The following is a 16,644-nucleotide window of genomic DNA, read 5'->3' as shown; positions in this document are numbered from 1 at the left end:
TTTTGAGTGTATCTTAATCAAAAATTGAAACTTTTGATTAAATCCTCTTTGATCAAAAAGTTATAATTTTGAATAAAGTTATAATAGGATAGAATTTATTTAAGTAAGTTAAAAAAATTCATTGAAAAATAAAAAGTAAAGAGAAATATCTAACTTTTTTTAAATATCAATAATATAGTAAATATATTAGTTTCAAAATACATTAATATATATTCATTAATATTTTTATTGGTATCACTTGTATGGTCAAACTTTACATTAAAGTATTTCAAATATTTTTTCAAATTAAAATAAAAAATAATTTATTATATTTTAATAATTTGTATAGCTTAATCATAAAAATTATATGTCTTTATTGTTACAACTAAGTAGGTCTGTTAAATTAATTTATTATATTTAACAAATTCTTATAGTTTAATTATCATATTTATATAATTAATTTATCATATATTTTCTCATATTGCAAATGTTTATTTTATATTTTTATTTCTTAAAATTACATAGTCAAACTCTTACCGTCAATAATATTTTAAAAATGTTATTTATTATACATTTGGTTGAACATGTTAGATGAAATGTAAATTTTTTATTGAAACTTTATGAAAATTTATACTCAATTATAACTTTTCATTTGATGGTTGGATTGTTGAAATTGAATGTTCATAATAATTCACTTTAGAGTTATTTGTATATTCAATAATACACAAATTTGATGTATTAATAAATGGAAAAAAATGGCTTTGTAATCTTACAATACATAGTTTTAATCTTCTCCGAAACATTTATACAATGATTATTAATATTAATTTAATTAATTAATAAAAAAATAATTTTCCCCAATTTAATTTTTGAAATAAATCCTTAACATGTTAACTTAGTATTCTATTTTGATTTAATATATACTCCAACCATTTCATTTGAGTTATCATTTGAAAAAATGTTCATATATATATATATATATATATATAGATATATATATATATATATAGATATATATATAATATATATATATATATATATATATATATATTATATATATATATATATATATATATATATATATATATATATATATATATATATATAAAAGGATAAATAATTTAAATAGAAAATATATTTTTTTTTATTAATTATTTTGATATTCTAAAATAAATTTAAAACAAATTATATAAAGAAACAAAGAATCATCAATAAACTTTTCATGAAAAAAGAAAGACGGTGTGTTATATAATAAATATAAATCTAAAATAAAGTTAAATTTAATGAGATAAAGACAAAGTCTTTTCTTAAAATAGTCTAAATTATAAATTTTATATTTACTCATATTTAATAATTGTTGAAATTCAAAGAAAAAGTAATTGATAAATAATGTGTTATTGAGTTGGTAACACGACTCTGACTAAAAAAAGTTTTTGATAGACAACTCAACTCATATAAAAGGTCTAAATCATGGGATAACTTAAGACACTTACTAAATATTAGAGACCTTTACGTTGGATTAGTAAAAAATAAAATAAACTTAAAATTAAGGGGAAAAAAGACAAATATTATGCAATAAAATGAACAGGATTACTCGGTGGAAAATAAAGAAAAACAAAATATAATATAAATAAATAATATGAATTGCTAAACCACGGTCAAAGATCATAATATATGTCAGACAATTAAAAGGTTTGATTTCATGCAGATAATCCCAAATAGTGAGTTTGCACAGTAGTTTACGTATACCATGGGCGAATGCAATTTTGTTTGTTTTCTATTTTTTTAGTAATTTTTTTACACTATATAAACAATACTACTGGCATATAAATGGTATAGTCTATCATATATACAATATTAATAAGAGATTATATGTACTCTGGAGATAAGAGAAATTGTAGATAGAGATCTAACTTTTCAAATTCACTACTTAATTCTTTCAAATTTGTAAGTTTTTCTTCTTCTTCTTCTTCAATTTTATTTTGATGTTTTTTCTACATGTAGTTCAATGTTTTTCCTTGATCATCAAATTTTTTCAATTTAGTATAAATTGTTGTGTATAAAAAAAGTGAATGAGAATTATGCTAATTCAAATTACAAGTATATTATTTATCAAAAATAATTTTTCTAATGGATTAATGTTGTAGTTCTTTAATTTGGATATGAAATTCATCTTTTTGATTGAATTTATTTATCTGATTAATTTTCAAAAACTCCTCACTTTTATATTTGAACTGTTTTTCTATGGTAACTAACAAATATCCGACATTGAAGGGTAAAATTTTTAGAACATTAAATCATGAATTTTAATAAGATGATATTGACAATTGGATACTTATTACCACGTGTGTTATGTTTGTGTGCATGTGGTGTACCTATAAAGTATTGATGTGTGATTTTGTGCCCTCTTTTTTCCATTTTCAATAAAAAAATGTTTGAAGGAAATTGTTCGATAGTTTTTTCATTCCATTTAACATTTGTAGAGAGATATTTTCATATATCTTTGGAGATCGTGTATATTTGATGCCAAAATCATATAATAAAGATAAATAGTTTTCTTTTTATTATCATCATGTTATGGATCTTCAAAGAAAAAAAAATTAACCAAATATAAAAAAAACACAGGTGATGTCTAAAAACATAGAAGACCGAGTGGAAGATCCTAAGGAAATGCAAGAGCAAAAGAATCAAGAAGAGGAAAATGAAAAGATTGTCATTTTCCCTTCCCTTTCAAAAGGAAATAACAATGGAAAACGGCATGTTGGTGAGACTTCTGATCCATGTTTTCTTATTCAACAACTTGGTCGGGATATATCAATTCATTGTCTCCTTCTATTGTCAAGATCTGATTATGGATCAATTGCTGCATTAAATACAAGTTTTAGATCACTAATTCGATCTGGGGAACTTTATCAACTTAGGAGAAAAATGAGAATAATAGAACATTGGGTTTACTTCAGTTGTGAAGCTCTTAAATGGGAGGCATTTGACCCAAATCGTGGTCGATGGATGCAATTACCTAAAATGATTTGTGATGAATACTTTATGTTGTCTGATAAGGAGTCGTTGGCTATTGGTACCGAGCTTTTAGTTTTTGGTAAGGAATTAATGGCTCCTAAAATTTATAAGTATAGTCTTCTAACAAATATGTGGTCAGTTGGGAAGATGTTGAATACTCCCAGGTGCTTGTTTGCTTCTGCTAGCTTTGGAGGAATTGGCATATTAGCGGGTGGATGTGATATGCGTGGTAACATCTTAAGCTCTGCTGAGCTCTATAACTCTGACACTGGAAAATGGGAAACCCTTCCAAACATGAATAAAGCAAGAAAAATGTGTTCAGGTGTATTTATGGATGGAAAATTTTATGTCGTTGGTGGGATTGCAGCTGATAAAATAACACAACTTACATGCGGTGAAGAGTTTGATATGACGACAAAAGAATGGCGTGAAATACCTAAAATGTTCTCAATACGAAATGAGGTGCTTGAGAGACCACAGCCTTCTGGGTCACCTCCTTTGATTGCTGTTGTAAAAAATGTATTATATGCTGCTGATTATTCACAACAGGAAGTAAAAAAGTATGTTAAAGGAAACAATTCATGGGTTACCATTGGAGGATTTCCTCAGCAAGCAAATTCAATGAATGGTTGGGGACTAGCATTTCGGGCATGTGGAGATAAGCTAGTATTTATTGGAGGTCATAGTCTTTATGATGGAGGCATGCTTGAGATTAATGCTTGGGTTCCAGACGAAAATGCGCCACAGTGGAACCGACTTGCGACAAAGAAATCAAGGAGTTTTGTTTATAACTGCACTGTGATGGGATGTTGATGATGTTTAGTGTTGTATGCATTTTATTGTTTATAATAATTTCAAGATTTTAAGTTATCCGTAAATCTTGTTTTCCAGTGATTTCTAATTTGTTAACGTAGGAGTTACTTTTGTAATATTGAATTATGTTACTTTTATTCTATATTAGTGTTGGTGTTTTAATTTCAAATTTTTATTGGTGGCACGAAAAAATATTAAGCTAATTGTAATGATGGAAACAACTTTATCTAAATATGTCTAAAGTTAGTTAAAATTACTAAGACTAAAATATTTCTCTCAACATTTGTCAAAGACTAATTTTAGAAGTGGAACCAACTTAATTCATATGTGCTTAGGATTTAAGGAAACTCAAGAGAAGTTCCCCTAATAATATAATCAAATCAGACCCATTTTTTCTATTCTGTCTCAAAACCCCATTCTTACACTTTAGAGAAGACTCAAGAAAAATGGAAGACTTGGTAAGCATAAAAAGGAGAAACTAAAGAGAGAAGAGACAAACCTAGTGAATCATCGTCATGTAAGTATTATCATACTATTCTCATATTTAAGCTTTCAATTTCATTTTCATCACAAAATTGATATTTTAGCTAATGTTATATTTTCATTTTTTTTATCTTCCTCAAATGCACATATGTAATAATGAGGTTATAAGAGCAAACTCCCCCCCAAGAAAAGAAAAGAACAAATTCATTGTATTTCTGATCTATGAAATAGTAAGTAAAACATATTCATCATCAAAGCTTTCGAAAAATCTCAAACATTAGCATTTAAGGTATGACACGTGTGCATTAATTCTTTTTATTGTAACATGTATATTTTTTATTGGAATTTGTGTTAAATTAAGTTTGGTAACTATTAAAAGATATCTCTGCAACATATTTGAGTAAACGAGTTGAAAATATAATTCTTGAAAAGAGATCCTGTTAAATTTTACATTGGAAATATAAGAAAAATGACTAAGGATAATGAAAAATAAATTTGGCTTTGCTTTTTAACACTATTTATGATTACATATAAATAAGTAGAAGAAAATTAAATTAAAAAATGTTAAAAGAAGACAATAAAATCAAAGACAACTCATCATATATATCTTGTAAAATGTGAAAGTTGCATTGGTAATATGCACTTCAATTAACTTCATTGAATATTGATTGCAATATTAAATATTTCTATAATACAATTGAGTGCATTGGAGAAAAATATCATCGATTAGAGTTTTACTAAAGTGATTTGAATCACATCATAGTTAAATCGAATCACCACTCCTATAGAGTCACTTTATTTAAATCACATATGTAGTGATTGTAAGACCCCAATTTTGACCATAAGATCCCTCATTCTATCTCATCATATACATTGGGATCTCACTTTGGCATCCTCCTTATCCCTCATTCATTGGGTTTGCATTGCGAGAGATCACCAAGCACATTTTATTATATCATACTTTTTTTAAAATTATTTTACTAACCAAAATACCAAAAATATGTCAATGTATAGTTTGTTGCTTTTGTAGGTAGTGTGTATGCTCACATATGCTCAATCAAGCTCACATCTAAGGTTTAAGACCCTTAATGCAAGGAGTACAACCAAGAAATGGCTCACATTGGTTATAAGAATCATATATGTATCCCCATGATCTTCACATATCATTTTGATCAAGAAATCACCAAGACTTTGAAGTTTGTTTGCCTTGGAAACCCTAATTCATATGGGTATCTTGTGTAACTTCTTCAACAAGTTTCCTCAACAAGTGATCAAATATTTCAAAGGATACTTCATATTACAACATCCTACACATATATGATCCTCCATGAGTCCCAATAATCAAGAGAATGTTAAGCTAGCAAGATGGTTCATGATGGTTAACCAGAGAAAGTCAACTGGTCAAAACTGGGGTTCCCTAGACCCTATCTCCTACAATTTTTGTCATATGAAAATGATTCCAAGATCAAAGTTACTCAAAATGAAATTCCAAACAACTTTCATGTTTAAGTCAAGAGCTATGTTTGCTTGGAAAGTCATTTTTTATGGTGTAAGATTATAAGTTATTTTGTTTGAACCCTAGTTTGAAGGTCAACTCCCCAAGACCATAACTTGCTTAATTCTTATGAGATTAAAGCCATTAAAATTACATAATTAAATTCAATATTTATAATTAAACTTTGATGTTTAGAGTAAGTTAAAATTCAACTTGGAAATGCATGTGCCAAGAGGAAATATTATAGGTCATTTTGGGCCAATACCATTGAACAAGTGATTTTCCTCAACTTCTAAAACACATAAATCCTTCATGACAAATTCAAATGAGGTCAAAGTTATGACTAAATTGAATAGGTTTTAAATATCTACAACTTTAATAAAGGAACGTTTCTCATTTGAAGTCTGTAGAAAAAGTTATTCAAGGTGGAAGAAGTGAACATTTAACTTGGGACTTAGAAATTTTTCAAATATGTTTGATTTCCCAAACTTCCACCTCAAAATTCATCATGATCAAAGCTTCAAATAAAAAAGTGTCCAACATGAAAGTTGTTCGCCTTGATATCACGTTTCCAAAAAGTCCAATATCATCTCATTTTGCCAAAGAATGAAGGACTTACACATGGGTGCAATGTGAGATACCATTTGGATGATTTTCACTTCCACATTTCATACACAAATACATGGACACATGACTTGGTTTCAACATGATTCTCACTAATTTTCGGACCTGAATACATCACTTGATGATCCTATCACACGCCCATGCAAGCATGCAAAGGGAATCACTCAAATTTTCCAAATTTGGAAGTGTGTGGAAATGAATCTCCTTGAATATTAATAAGACCCTCATTGCTCAGAATTAAGGACCTGATGCCCAAGCTTTGAACCTGAAATTTAAACCCTCTCCATTAAAGGATAATCTTGAAGGTTTTCTTTTGAAAATCAAGTTTCAAATCTCCATCTATTTTGAGATTGAAACTCCAAGAGTCCAAACCATTTCTTGATCCTAATCACTTCCAACAAGCTTCTGAAGCAATGCCACACACAATTGGAAGCAAGATCGAGCAAGTTTGAAGCTCCATTGAAGGTGAATTTTCAAAAACTTCATCTCTTCGATTCTGCCTCAATTCTTTACCATTCTTTGTGATTTTTGATTGTCTGAAGTCCTATCAATGTAGGTAAGAAGATTGAGTTGCTTTGAGGTCAAATCGAAGCAACTCAGTTCATGATCCTCAAAATTCAAATCCTTGTATCTCTTTATATACTTGGAATTGGAGAAAATTGAGGTTAGATTCGTGCTCCTGAGCATTTTTCCTTCAAATTAGTGTATTCGCTTTTCATTTTTCATGAAGTTGAGCTTGAACCAGACCACTGGTGATCACCGAAGAAGATGACCGGAGCTAGGGCTTCGGTGTGCGATGGATCAATCAAGACCATCTGATCTGGTTCCCATGTTCTAATCTCACGCGTCCAAAGTAATTTCCATGCGTGTGCACGCATTGACTGCAGTGTTTGATGTCCCTTGTTTTTTTTGAATTTCTGATTTTTCATTTAATCCATTTATTTTGGTTAATTTATATTATTTTCGTTTTTAATCCAAAAAATATGGGACTTTCACCAAAAATCTTTAAATATTTTTCTATTTCATTTTCTGAATTAAAATTAATTTTTGGATTAATTTTGATATTTTCATGAATTAATTGTTTTTGTGCATATTTTTAATTGTTTAAAAATACTTATGACTTTTCAAAAATTATGAAATTTTTTCTCTAAGGTCCTTTGACTTTTTTGGACCTAGGATAAATCTCTTGGCTATTTATTTGGTGTTTTGAAGAGGTTTTAGGTTTTGACCAAACTAAATTTAATTTAAATGCATTTTTAATTTGATTTTTAATTGATTAATTTTGTAGAAATTATGTTGAGCCATTTTTATTGACTTGTGATGTTTGACTACTTGTTTGGGCCTTGGTTAATGTTGATTTGACTTTTGTTAAGTTAAAATCATTGGATTTAGGGGATTGATGAAATGTATATTTCATCTCCCAAAATGAATGAATGATTTTAATTTGATAAAATTCTTCTCGTGACCAAATTATGTTTCTCTCATCTCCCTTCCCTCTTCATCTTCAATCCCATTCTCTCCCATCCTTTCCATTGATCAATGAAGTCTCAATATCCTAAAGCTAATTGGTTCATCAATAACCTTGTGTTAGATGAACCAATAGAAGTATGGATGAGATAGGTCCATCCTTTGATCTTTTATTTTTTGTATGTGGTATGTTTAGGAGTTTGGTTCATTATACCATATCTCTAACATGCATTAACACCAAAATTTCTATTGTCCGATCTCAGATAGTTGTGACTTCTACATAAATTCAATTACGATTGCTTAACATAAAGCTAAATTTTGACCCTAAAGGCACATCATTCTAGTAAGTGAGATTGTAAGTCTCCCCCCTTTAATGGTATTGTATGAAAACTTGGCCTTTTCCCTTCCTTTGGAATATGTCTTGGTTCAAGGATCCATGCTTGTGAATAGAGGGTTGAGTGTTCTCCAAAGAATGACTCAATCAATTGAAAAGAAAAACAACACTAACATCTAATGAACTAACATTTGACTAACTTTTATTAATATTGCTTTATTTTCAAGTCATTTACTTTATGAAATTTAAATTCAAGTCATTTGTCATTTACATATCATTTAACTTGTTTATGTTTATGTCATTTTCACTTTTCTCACTTGAGCTATATATTGTGATTGTATATATTTGTTTGTGTTTATGGTCTTAGGACCTTAAAATACCTAATAAACAACAAAAACCCTAAAAAATGTTTGGTGGGCTGTTGGGCTTGATCCAAACTTTTGGAATTAGGATTAGGCAACATTCCATATGCAAAAGGACTTGGCCAATGCCAACCTTTCTAAGACCAAGTTATTGTGATTTGAGCTTTCATCTGATGCAAGTATTGGATCCACATGAATTCATCTGCTACATGGTCTTGATGCAACTGTTACTTGGAACCTGTGTCTAATGCCTCATTCTGAGTTAACCAAGGAGTATTTCATCTGGAACATGAGAAGACAAAGAAGACTATTAGCTGTGAAGTTGCTTGCTTGGATGTGGCCATCTTTATTTGATGCCTTACTCTTCATATTGATATTTTCTTGTTGATATTGCTTGATTCAAAATCCAAAGGGAAAATGGGTTTTCTATATGACATTCTTGTTTGTTGGATTGCATCTCATTGGTCAGATCTTTTCAACTCTTAAATTTTAATTTTATGCTTAAGATTAGTCTCTTCATCTCCTCCCACTTCTTAAATTCCAAAATCTCTTCCCCTTTTCAAAAATCTTATTTGCTTGTGATTTCAAAATATAGAATTTATTTCAAGTTAGAAACTTTGACCTTATGTCATTGCATTTTTAAACTCTTTTCTTAATCAAATTTGTAAATGAACTTAACCATATTGACTTAAAATTTCAAAGATAAAAAGAACTAACACTCATCCAAACTTTTTAGGCTCCTTTGTGCCTCTTTTAAATTTAAAATTTTGTTAAAAACAATCCACTAATTTTGAAATTGATACCACGAACTACAAGGTTTTGATCCCTCATTTTTATGTTGGTACGTAGGCACAAGTCCGAAGGTCTTGTCTAACACAAAAATATAATTAATGAATTCTTTTCTCACCCCCACACTCTATTTGTTTCAAACATCATTTATACTAAAACACATACGCACATAAAAAAGGGCTCCCATAGGAGTACCTAAGACACTTTGGATGCTAACACCTTCCCTCGTGTAACCAACCCCCTTACCTGTAATCTCTGGAATTTTATTAGTTTTGATTTGAAAATTTCTTATCTTTGGATTTTGTTCGTACTTTTCCCTTTTCCTTTGGAAATAATAAAAACGCGGTGGCGACTCTGGTTTTATTGACGTTAAGTTTATCCATAACTTAATGGTCATGAATTTATCGCTACAATGATATGAGTGACATTGTTAAACTGTTTAAAAACTTGTTGAGTGGTTTCAATCTCAATTTCTTAGAAGTATTAATTGATGTATATTTTTAACATTTTTGGAAATTAGTTAACAATTATTTTGATTGTGAATTTTTATGCAAAGTTAAAATATTGTAACTCAAATATCATGTGATGCGAATCTATAGACCAACCATACAAACTTGAAGTGAAGTATCGTCAACTGATTTTGGTTATAACAATTAATGCTTATTGACGGTAAAAATTTCACTTCCAATAAATAAACTTGACAAATTAATCTAGGACTTGAGTTAGATCATATTAGATTTTTAGTTGACATGTTTACATGTTCAAAATTCAATGTAACATTTAAATTACAAAATCTATCATGTATTTTGAATGAAGTGCAACAATTGCATAGTAAAAAAGAAAAGCAATAAAATGCAATAAAATAAGAAGAAAGAACTGGACGATAATTGTATATATTTACTAAATATAAGGAGAAACATACATCATTCATTTTATGGTAACAAGTTTGAGAATATTATTCTTTGTGTATCCGCATACGTAATTTATATTTTTTTAAAAAGATTTTAAACGAAAAATGAAATTCCCTTAGCAATGAAGTTTTCTTTTTAATATAAAGAAAAAAAGGAAAAATGTGTCATTCGTTTCATAGATGCCCACATGAAAAGCAACCACATTAAAAATTAACTCTTCGCTAACTCTTGAATGTGTTTTAAAATTGTCATTTTAAAATGCTTATGTAACATCAGTGTGCCCTTTATATTTTTCATGACGACTAGTTTTTGCTAAATTTCAGAACTCCAAAGGAATTTTATTAAACATCATGATTACATTTACATTGGTAACTCTTGCACACATTGAGGTTACACTTTGTCCCCCTATAATTTTCCAATTTGCTTCATTTTTTTGGAACATGTCGTTAAAGGAAATTACTTAGCAATATTTTAGATTACTTTTATATAGTTGTACTTCAATCTTTCTTTATTTGTAAATATATGAGTTTCTTATGCATGCCATTATCTTATATTTTTTCTTCAAAGTTTCTATTCCATTTGCAACCAACAAAAATCTCTTTTTCTAACATATCTATGGCGAAATTTCAAAATCTAAGTTGGTCATGAAATATGGTTATGGGTATTTACTCGATCCTAAATAAGAAGAAGCAAAACAAGAAATATGTGAAACCATGTTTTGGAGGTTAATTTTAAGAAGTAATCAAAGAATCTTTGGTTTTTTATGATGACAACTAAAATATGTTTGATAATAACACCTAAACCACAAGTGGTTAAAGATGCAAGAATTTTTTTTAGAGTTTGATGATCACTGCAAACATCCTCTGATGATGACACTCAACTTGAATAAATCTCAAGCCCCATCTACAATAAGACTTAAATAAAATGTCTAAATGATTGAGTTACCTAACAAGTCTTGAAACTTCAAAGTATAAAAGAGAAGAAGTGTGAAAGCTCGCCATGTCACGTTTGAGTGAACCATGGTTTGTAAAAACACAAGTTTTTTTTATAAAGTTATATAGCTAAATCACACACACACACACACAAATAAGTTTTTAAAACTACTTTTCTTAATAAAATATTTCTAAAAATGTTTTGGAAATGTGTCAGTTGAATCGGGAACTGTCTGAATAATTTTTGAATAAAATTTGTACTGTCAAATCGATTGACACTTATACCCAATCGATTAGGATAATACAAAAATTTTCCTTAAACATTTGGGATATCGTCTTAATGAATGACATCGACTATATATCTTTTCCTTCAATTTTAAACATCCTAAACGTTCATTTTGAGGCCTTCCAATTGATTGGAGCAAGATGCCAATAGAATGACACATTAAATTGGCCCAAAAAGTTTTCTTTTTTTTGTCAACCTTTAGTCTATAAATAAAATTCCTTCAGCTCATAATTTCACATCAAAAAACGTGAGCATCATATCTCACTCCTCATTGTCTCTCTCTAAAAGTATTTAACTTAAATGCACTTTTAGTCCCCCTAGTTTGATGTTTTTTTTAAAAACTTTTTTCCCTAATTTAAAAATCAATTTTTTGATCCCTCAAGTTTACCTCCCTTAAATTTTTTTTGATTCCCCTCCAATTTTGTAGACATGACAATGATGGTTAGGACAAAAAATTATTATTAATGAGTTAGCAACAATGACTTGAATAATTTATTATTTAATATTTTTTTATAGAATAAATTAATTTATTAAAATTAAGTTGTTTTTATAAATATATTTTGAAATTATTCATGGAAAATCACTCCAACCCACAGATGCCTGCAAATGTTTCTTATATTATCTTTTTCAAATCTATATAAAGACTAGAAGTTTTAGTAGAGAAAGCGATATGAAACTTCTAGCCACCATTTTTCTGAAATTCTATTCATCGCTTGCTATTAATGATATTCACCAACCTTTTTAATAATCCATAGCAAAAACTCCATATCCAGCACATGCCAGTGTTTGTCCTAGTCTTCACTATCGCATCCGAAACTGGAAGGAGACCAACAAAATCCCAAAGGGGACCAACAAAATCCCAAGGGAGATAAAGTTGAGGGACCAAAAAGCTGGTTTTTTAAATGAGAGGATTTAAAGTTAAAAATCATCAAACTAGGAGGACCAAAAGTGTATTTAAGTCAAAATATTTCTTACTTTCTCTCACTTAAATTTAGCCGTAGCGTTGCAAGAAACTTATTTTATTTAGTAAGGTATTTTTGTAATTCTAAAATGGGCATTGTTGTAAATTCACCAAGGAATACTTTATCTTGATTGAATAATTTATCCATAAGAGATTGTTTATTTGTTTTAAAAGCTAAACCCGTTAAAAACTTTGGTTTGAGGATTTAGATTCTAAGTCCCTGTTTAGGTTTGTAAGTTAAGCCTAGTTAAAAGCTTACTTTGGTTTGAGACTAGTCTGGTTCAAAATCTTAACTAGGTTCGAGGTTATCCATGTGAAAAACCCGGTTCAGTTCGGTTGTACCCCAAAATTTGCCCTCATCTTTTCATATTTCATCCAACTTATGACTTGAGATTCATCAGCACTCATGTGCATCATGCACTCATTCTCACAAACATCATAGATTCAAAGATTGTGAATAACATAATATGGTCTTGCTTGATCTTAGGGGATTACATCTTGATCTTTCATGCCTAAACCCTAATGTGCTTGGCTTTTGTCCTAGATGAATCTTTTGATCCATAAAACCCTAATTATGGGTGCTCATCATGGGTGATTCATTTGTTGACCTTGCTTTGGGCTCAAAACCCTAGTTCTAGGGGGATAGATATGAGCTTACTTCTTGAGCCTTGATACTTGTTCATTTCACCATTCACCTTGATCATATTAAAACCTACTTTTATTGTGACTCTTGATTCAGGGTATTGTGGACCATCTGGTCATCTCTTGACCATGTAGCTTACAAACCCTAGGCCTTTGACCCCTTGTTGTTTGTCCTATCGTCTATGACTTAATCTTTGATCCCAAACCCTAATCTAGGAGGTGCTTCATGCCCAGTCATTTGTGGATTATTTTATGCTCTAATTCTTGATTCAAGGGCCTGGTCCTTTAATCAAGGCTCATGTTTCACCCTTGATCCACAAAGGTTTCAACTTGCATCATTCACTCAATATCATTAGCATTACATATTGCATTTCCTAGCTAAGTTGACTTCTGGTCAACTGTTGACTTTTTGGTTAACTAGTTGACCAAAGTCCACCGATCATTAATATTGATTCTAAGTGTAATCTATTACGTAAAATGAAACTTGATTTAAATTGAACTTGAAAATGGTGGCAAGCTTGTTCTTGATCCAAAGTACAAACGGTGCGGTAATTAAAAGGTGTGACAATCCCTCGAAGTGAGTTATTGCCACTTTACATGTGATTTTCTGCCTAAAACTAAGAAGGAATTTTGACAGAGCTTTTGCGCGAATTAGATGGATGGATAACACTCCAAAAATGGCCCTATATATAGAGTTCATAACCTTGACAACTATTTTGATCGTGCAGACCTAGTGGATGGAGTGGCGGTTGAGAAACTGCTAAGAAAACGGCCGACTACGCAGAACTGCCTTCTGCATGATAATGGAGAACGCCATTAGGGGAATGACAAACACCATTCCTTCAATACTTAAGTGATGTGGCAAACATTAGAGATGGCGAACGTGATCCGTTCAGAATGGTCAAATTCAACCCTTTTGCTCCTCTTTAACTCCTTTTTCGCTCCTTTTCCGCGAGACTTCCAAATCTCAAATGAAATTAACTAACAACTGCAAAACAAATAAAACGGAAGTAAAAGACGATATAATGCATAAAAATATAGAAAAATAATATGTGAAATAAGCCTAAAAATACGATACGATTTCACGTTATCAATAATTGTCATCACGAACATTCTACTTATGTTCTGTTCCACGCCGAAAATATATTAACTATTGTTTTGTCAACAATACTCCTATAGGAGAAAATATTATTTGTTTTCTTAATATTCTAAAATAAACTTAAAATGAATAATTTGAAGGAACAATGAATTGTTAATACTTTTTCCATGGGAAAAGAAATAAAACGTGTTAGACAATAAATGTAAATTTAAAAGTAAAGTTGAATTTAATGTGATAAAGCAAAGTCTTTTCCTAAAATACTTCAAATTTTAAACTTCACATTTAATCATATTCAATAAAAGTTGAAAGTTAACGAAAAAATTACACATCAATAAGGTGTTGATCGAGTGAATTGGTCACCCAAAAATTTGATAGTCCACCTAGTTATATTAAAAGAAAAGGAAGTCTCGTGATTGCTTTAAAAGTTATGTTAAAATATAAATTAATTTTTTATGTTTCTGTTTGTATTGTTTTTAGTTTGTTCGACCTTTTCTTAGTTTATTATATATTTTTTAGGTAACTATGTTGGAAACTACTATATATAAAATGAGATATCTATTGTATAACCTAATTTTGATAATAATAAAAGTATTCATTCTTCATTCCTCTTTCAATATTTTGAAAACAATAATCATAATGACTATACGTTAACATGGTATTTAGAGTATATCCATTATATGTTCTGGTTTTTTTTTTTCTATAATTAATTTTTTCATCTCTCTAATTTTGGGACCTTTCACGTGTATTCCTAAATATCTATTTTTTCAAGATAAATATTATTTTATTTCTGCCATAAAATCTCCATGTGGCTTCATTTCTTAAGCCAGTGCAAATTTCCCACATCTCTCCGGTTCTATACTCATCTATCTAAACCCACTCAAAAACCCATAAATATCCACGTTGATATTATTAATCCATTTCATTCTTAAACCCCGAAATCACCCACCTTTAACCCTACACCGAAATCACCCACCTTTAACCCTACATACAATATTCAATACAAAAAACTTATTCAACCTCAAACCTATAAATCACCAAGAACCCAGAAAACCCCCTTCAACAAACCATATACCTTCAATGAAACCTAAATCTTCGACCCTCAAAACCTCCTTCATTTTTATCTTCATATTGCACAAAATTGTATTTCACCTAAATTCCTAAACATTAATCTCTGTATTCATCTAATAACCCTAAATACCATAAGAATAAAATTTGGTTCTGCATCTGATCTTTAGTTTTGATGATAACAAGACACTGTTTCTTAGAGAACAATTTTGTATCCTAATGGTTGTGTATAATGTGTAGCTTTTGTTAACAGATTCTGACTCTGAAGAATTGACGCATGATGTCATCAAACTCTGGACTCAACACACTTTGACTCTGAAGAGATACAACATGCTTTACAAGATGATGTCAAGTTCTATAAAACTCTTAGACAAAGATTCTGATGAACATTTGTGCTAAAGCTTCTGACTGTGACTCTAATTAAAGAGTCTTTGAAGGTGTGTCAAGCCTTCAAGATTCTGCACTCTCAAGTTCTAAAGACTCTGAAGAACAAGATCTGAAGATTCTTAAGACCAGGTTCTGAGGAACTGTGTCAAGACACTCAAGACTAAGATTCTGAAGACTCTCTCAACTAGTATCTTGATCATTCTAAGCATGCTTCAACATCATTTATTCAAAAGCCTCTAAAGATTAGAAGACGAGATCAAAAGATTTTGCGTCAGAAAAATAATACATATTACAAGATCAACTTTGCCTCCACTACGCTATTTTTGTGGGCTAAAGACAATATTATTATACCATTTTTCCTCCTATATGCAAATCGTTATACAAGGACACAACTTCATTCTTGATATTCCAATTCTACCCTCCAACAGATCTTTTCACTCTTTATATAAAGGAGACTTGGAAGATTGGACAAGCTGCTAATTTACGTTGCTATTCACTACGCTATTACATAACGTTTTTCCTGAAATATATATTATTGTGAATAGAATTTAGAAACACACATAGATCTTTTGTTCGTAATTGTGTGAGAATTTCATTGTACTAAACTTGTGTTATTCTACTTTCTTAGAAGCAATATTGTAAACACATTCTTGTAAATCTCATTTGTTTGAGTGTATTCCTTGAGTGACTAGGATTTTAGTCAAATAGACTCAAGAAGACAAAAGTGACTTGTCTTTGTGTGTCTGTAATCAATTTCGGTTATAGTGGACTATGTCCTTGTTGAGAAGACAACCAGTATAAAAATAATTGTGTTATTCTTCTTGTTCGTTTTCACTATTTGATTGTGTTGGTTTTAAAAAACTTTCATTTTTAGAAACCTAATTCACACCCCCCCCCCTTCTCTCTTGTATTTCTTGCCACCTTCAAATGATATTAGAGCTCCGGTTATGGTCTTGATAAGATTATCAAACACCTAACAGTGTTAGATAATGATCCA

The 16,644-nt window shown here is 29.9% G+C and overlaps 1 protein-coding gene across 2 annotated transcripts in view; it reads left to right on the top strand.

Moving 5' to 3' along the window:
* Nucleotides 1-3,957, top strand: part of LOC127106750 (F-box/kelch-repeat protein SKIP11) — a 50,851-nt gene extending 46,894 nt beyond the window's left edge. The window contains exons 1-2 of one of the 2 annotated variants that reach the window (XM_051044056.1): nt 1,826-1,926; nt 2,605-3,957. In XM_051044056.1, coding sequence (XP_050900013.1) covers nt 2,608-3,810 — 1,203 coding nt within the window. In that variant the 5' untranslated portion in view covers nt 1,826-1,926; nt 2,605-2,607 and the 3' untranslated portion in view covers nt 3,811-3,957. Of the gene's footprint in view, nt 1-1,825; nt 1,927-2,604 lie in introns of those variants that run through there. The other variant, XM_051044057.1, reaches the window with a different exon arrangement.
* Nucleotides 3,958-16,644: the final 12,687 nt, after the last annotated feature.

The sequence above is a fragment of the Lathyrus oleraceus genome, chromosome 7 (genome assembly GCF_024323335.1).
Source record: "Lathyrus oleraceus cultivar Zhongwan6 chromosome 7, CAAS_Psat_ZW6_1.0, whole genome shotgun sequence".
Taxonomy (NCBI): domain Eukaryota; kingdom Viridiplantae; phylum Streptophyta; class Magnoliopsida; order Fabales; family Fabaceae; genus Lathyrus; species Lathyrus oleraceus.
This window is presented reverse-complemented; position numbering and strand designations above follow the sequence as displayed.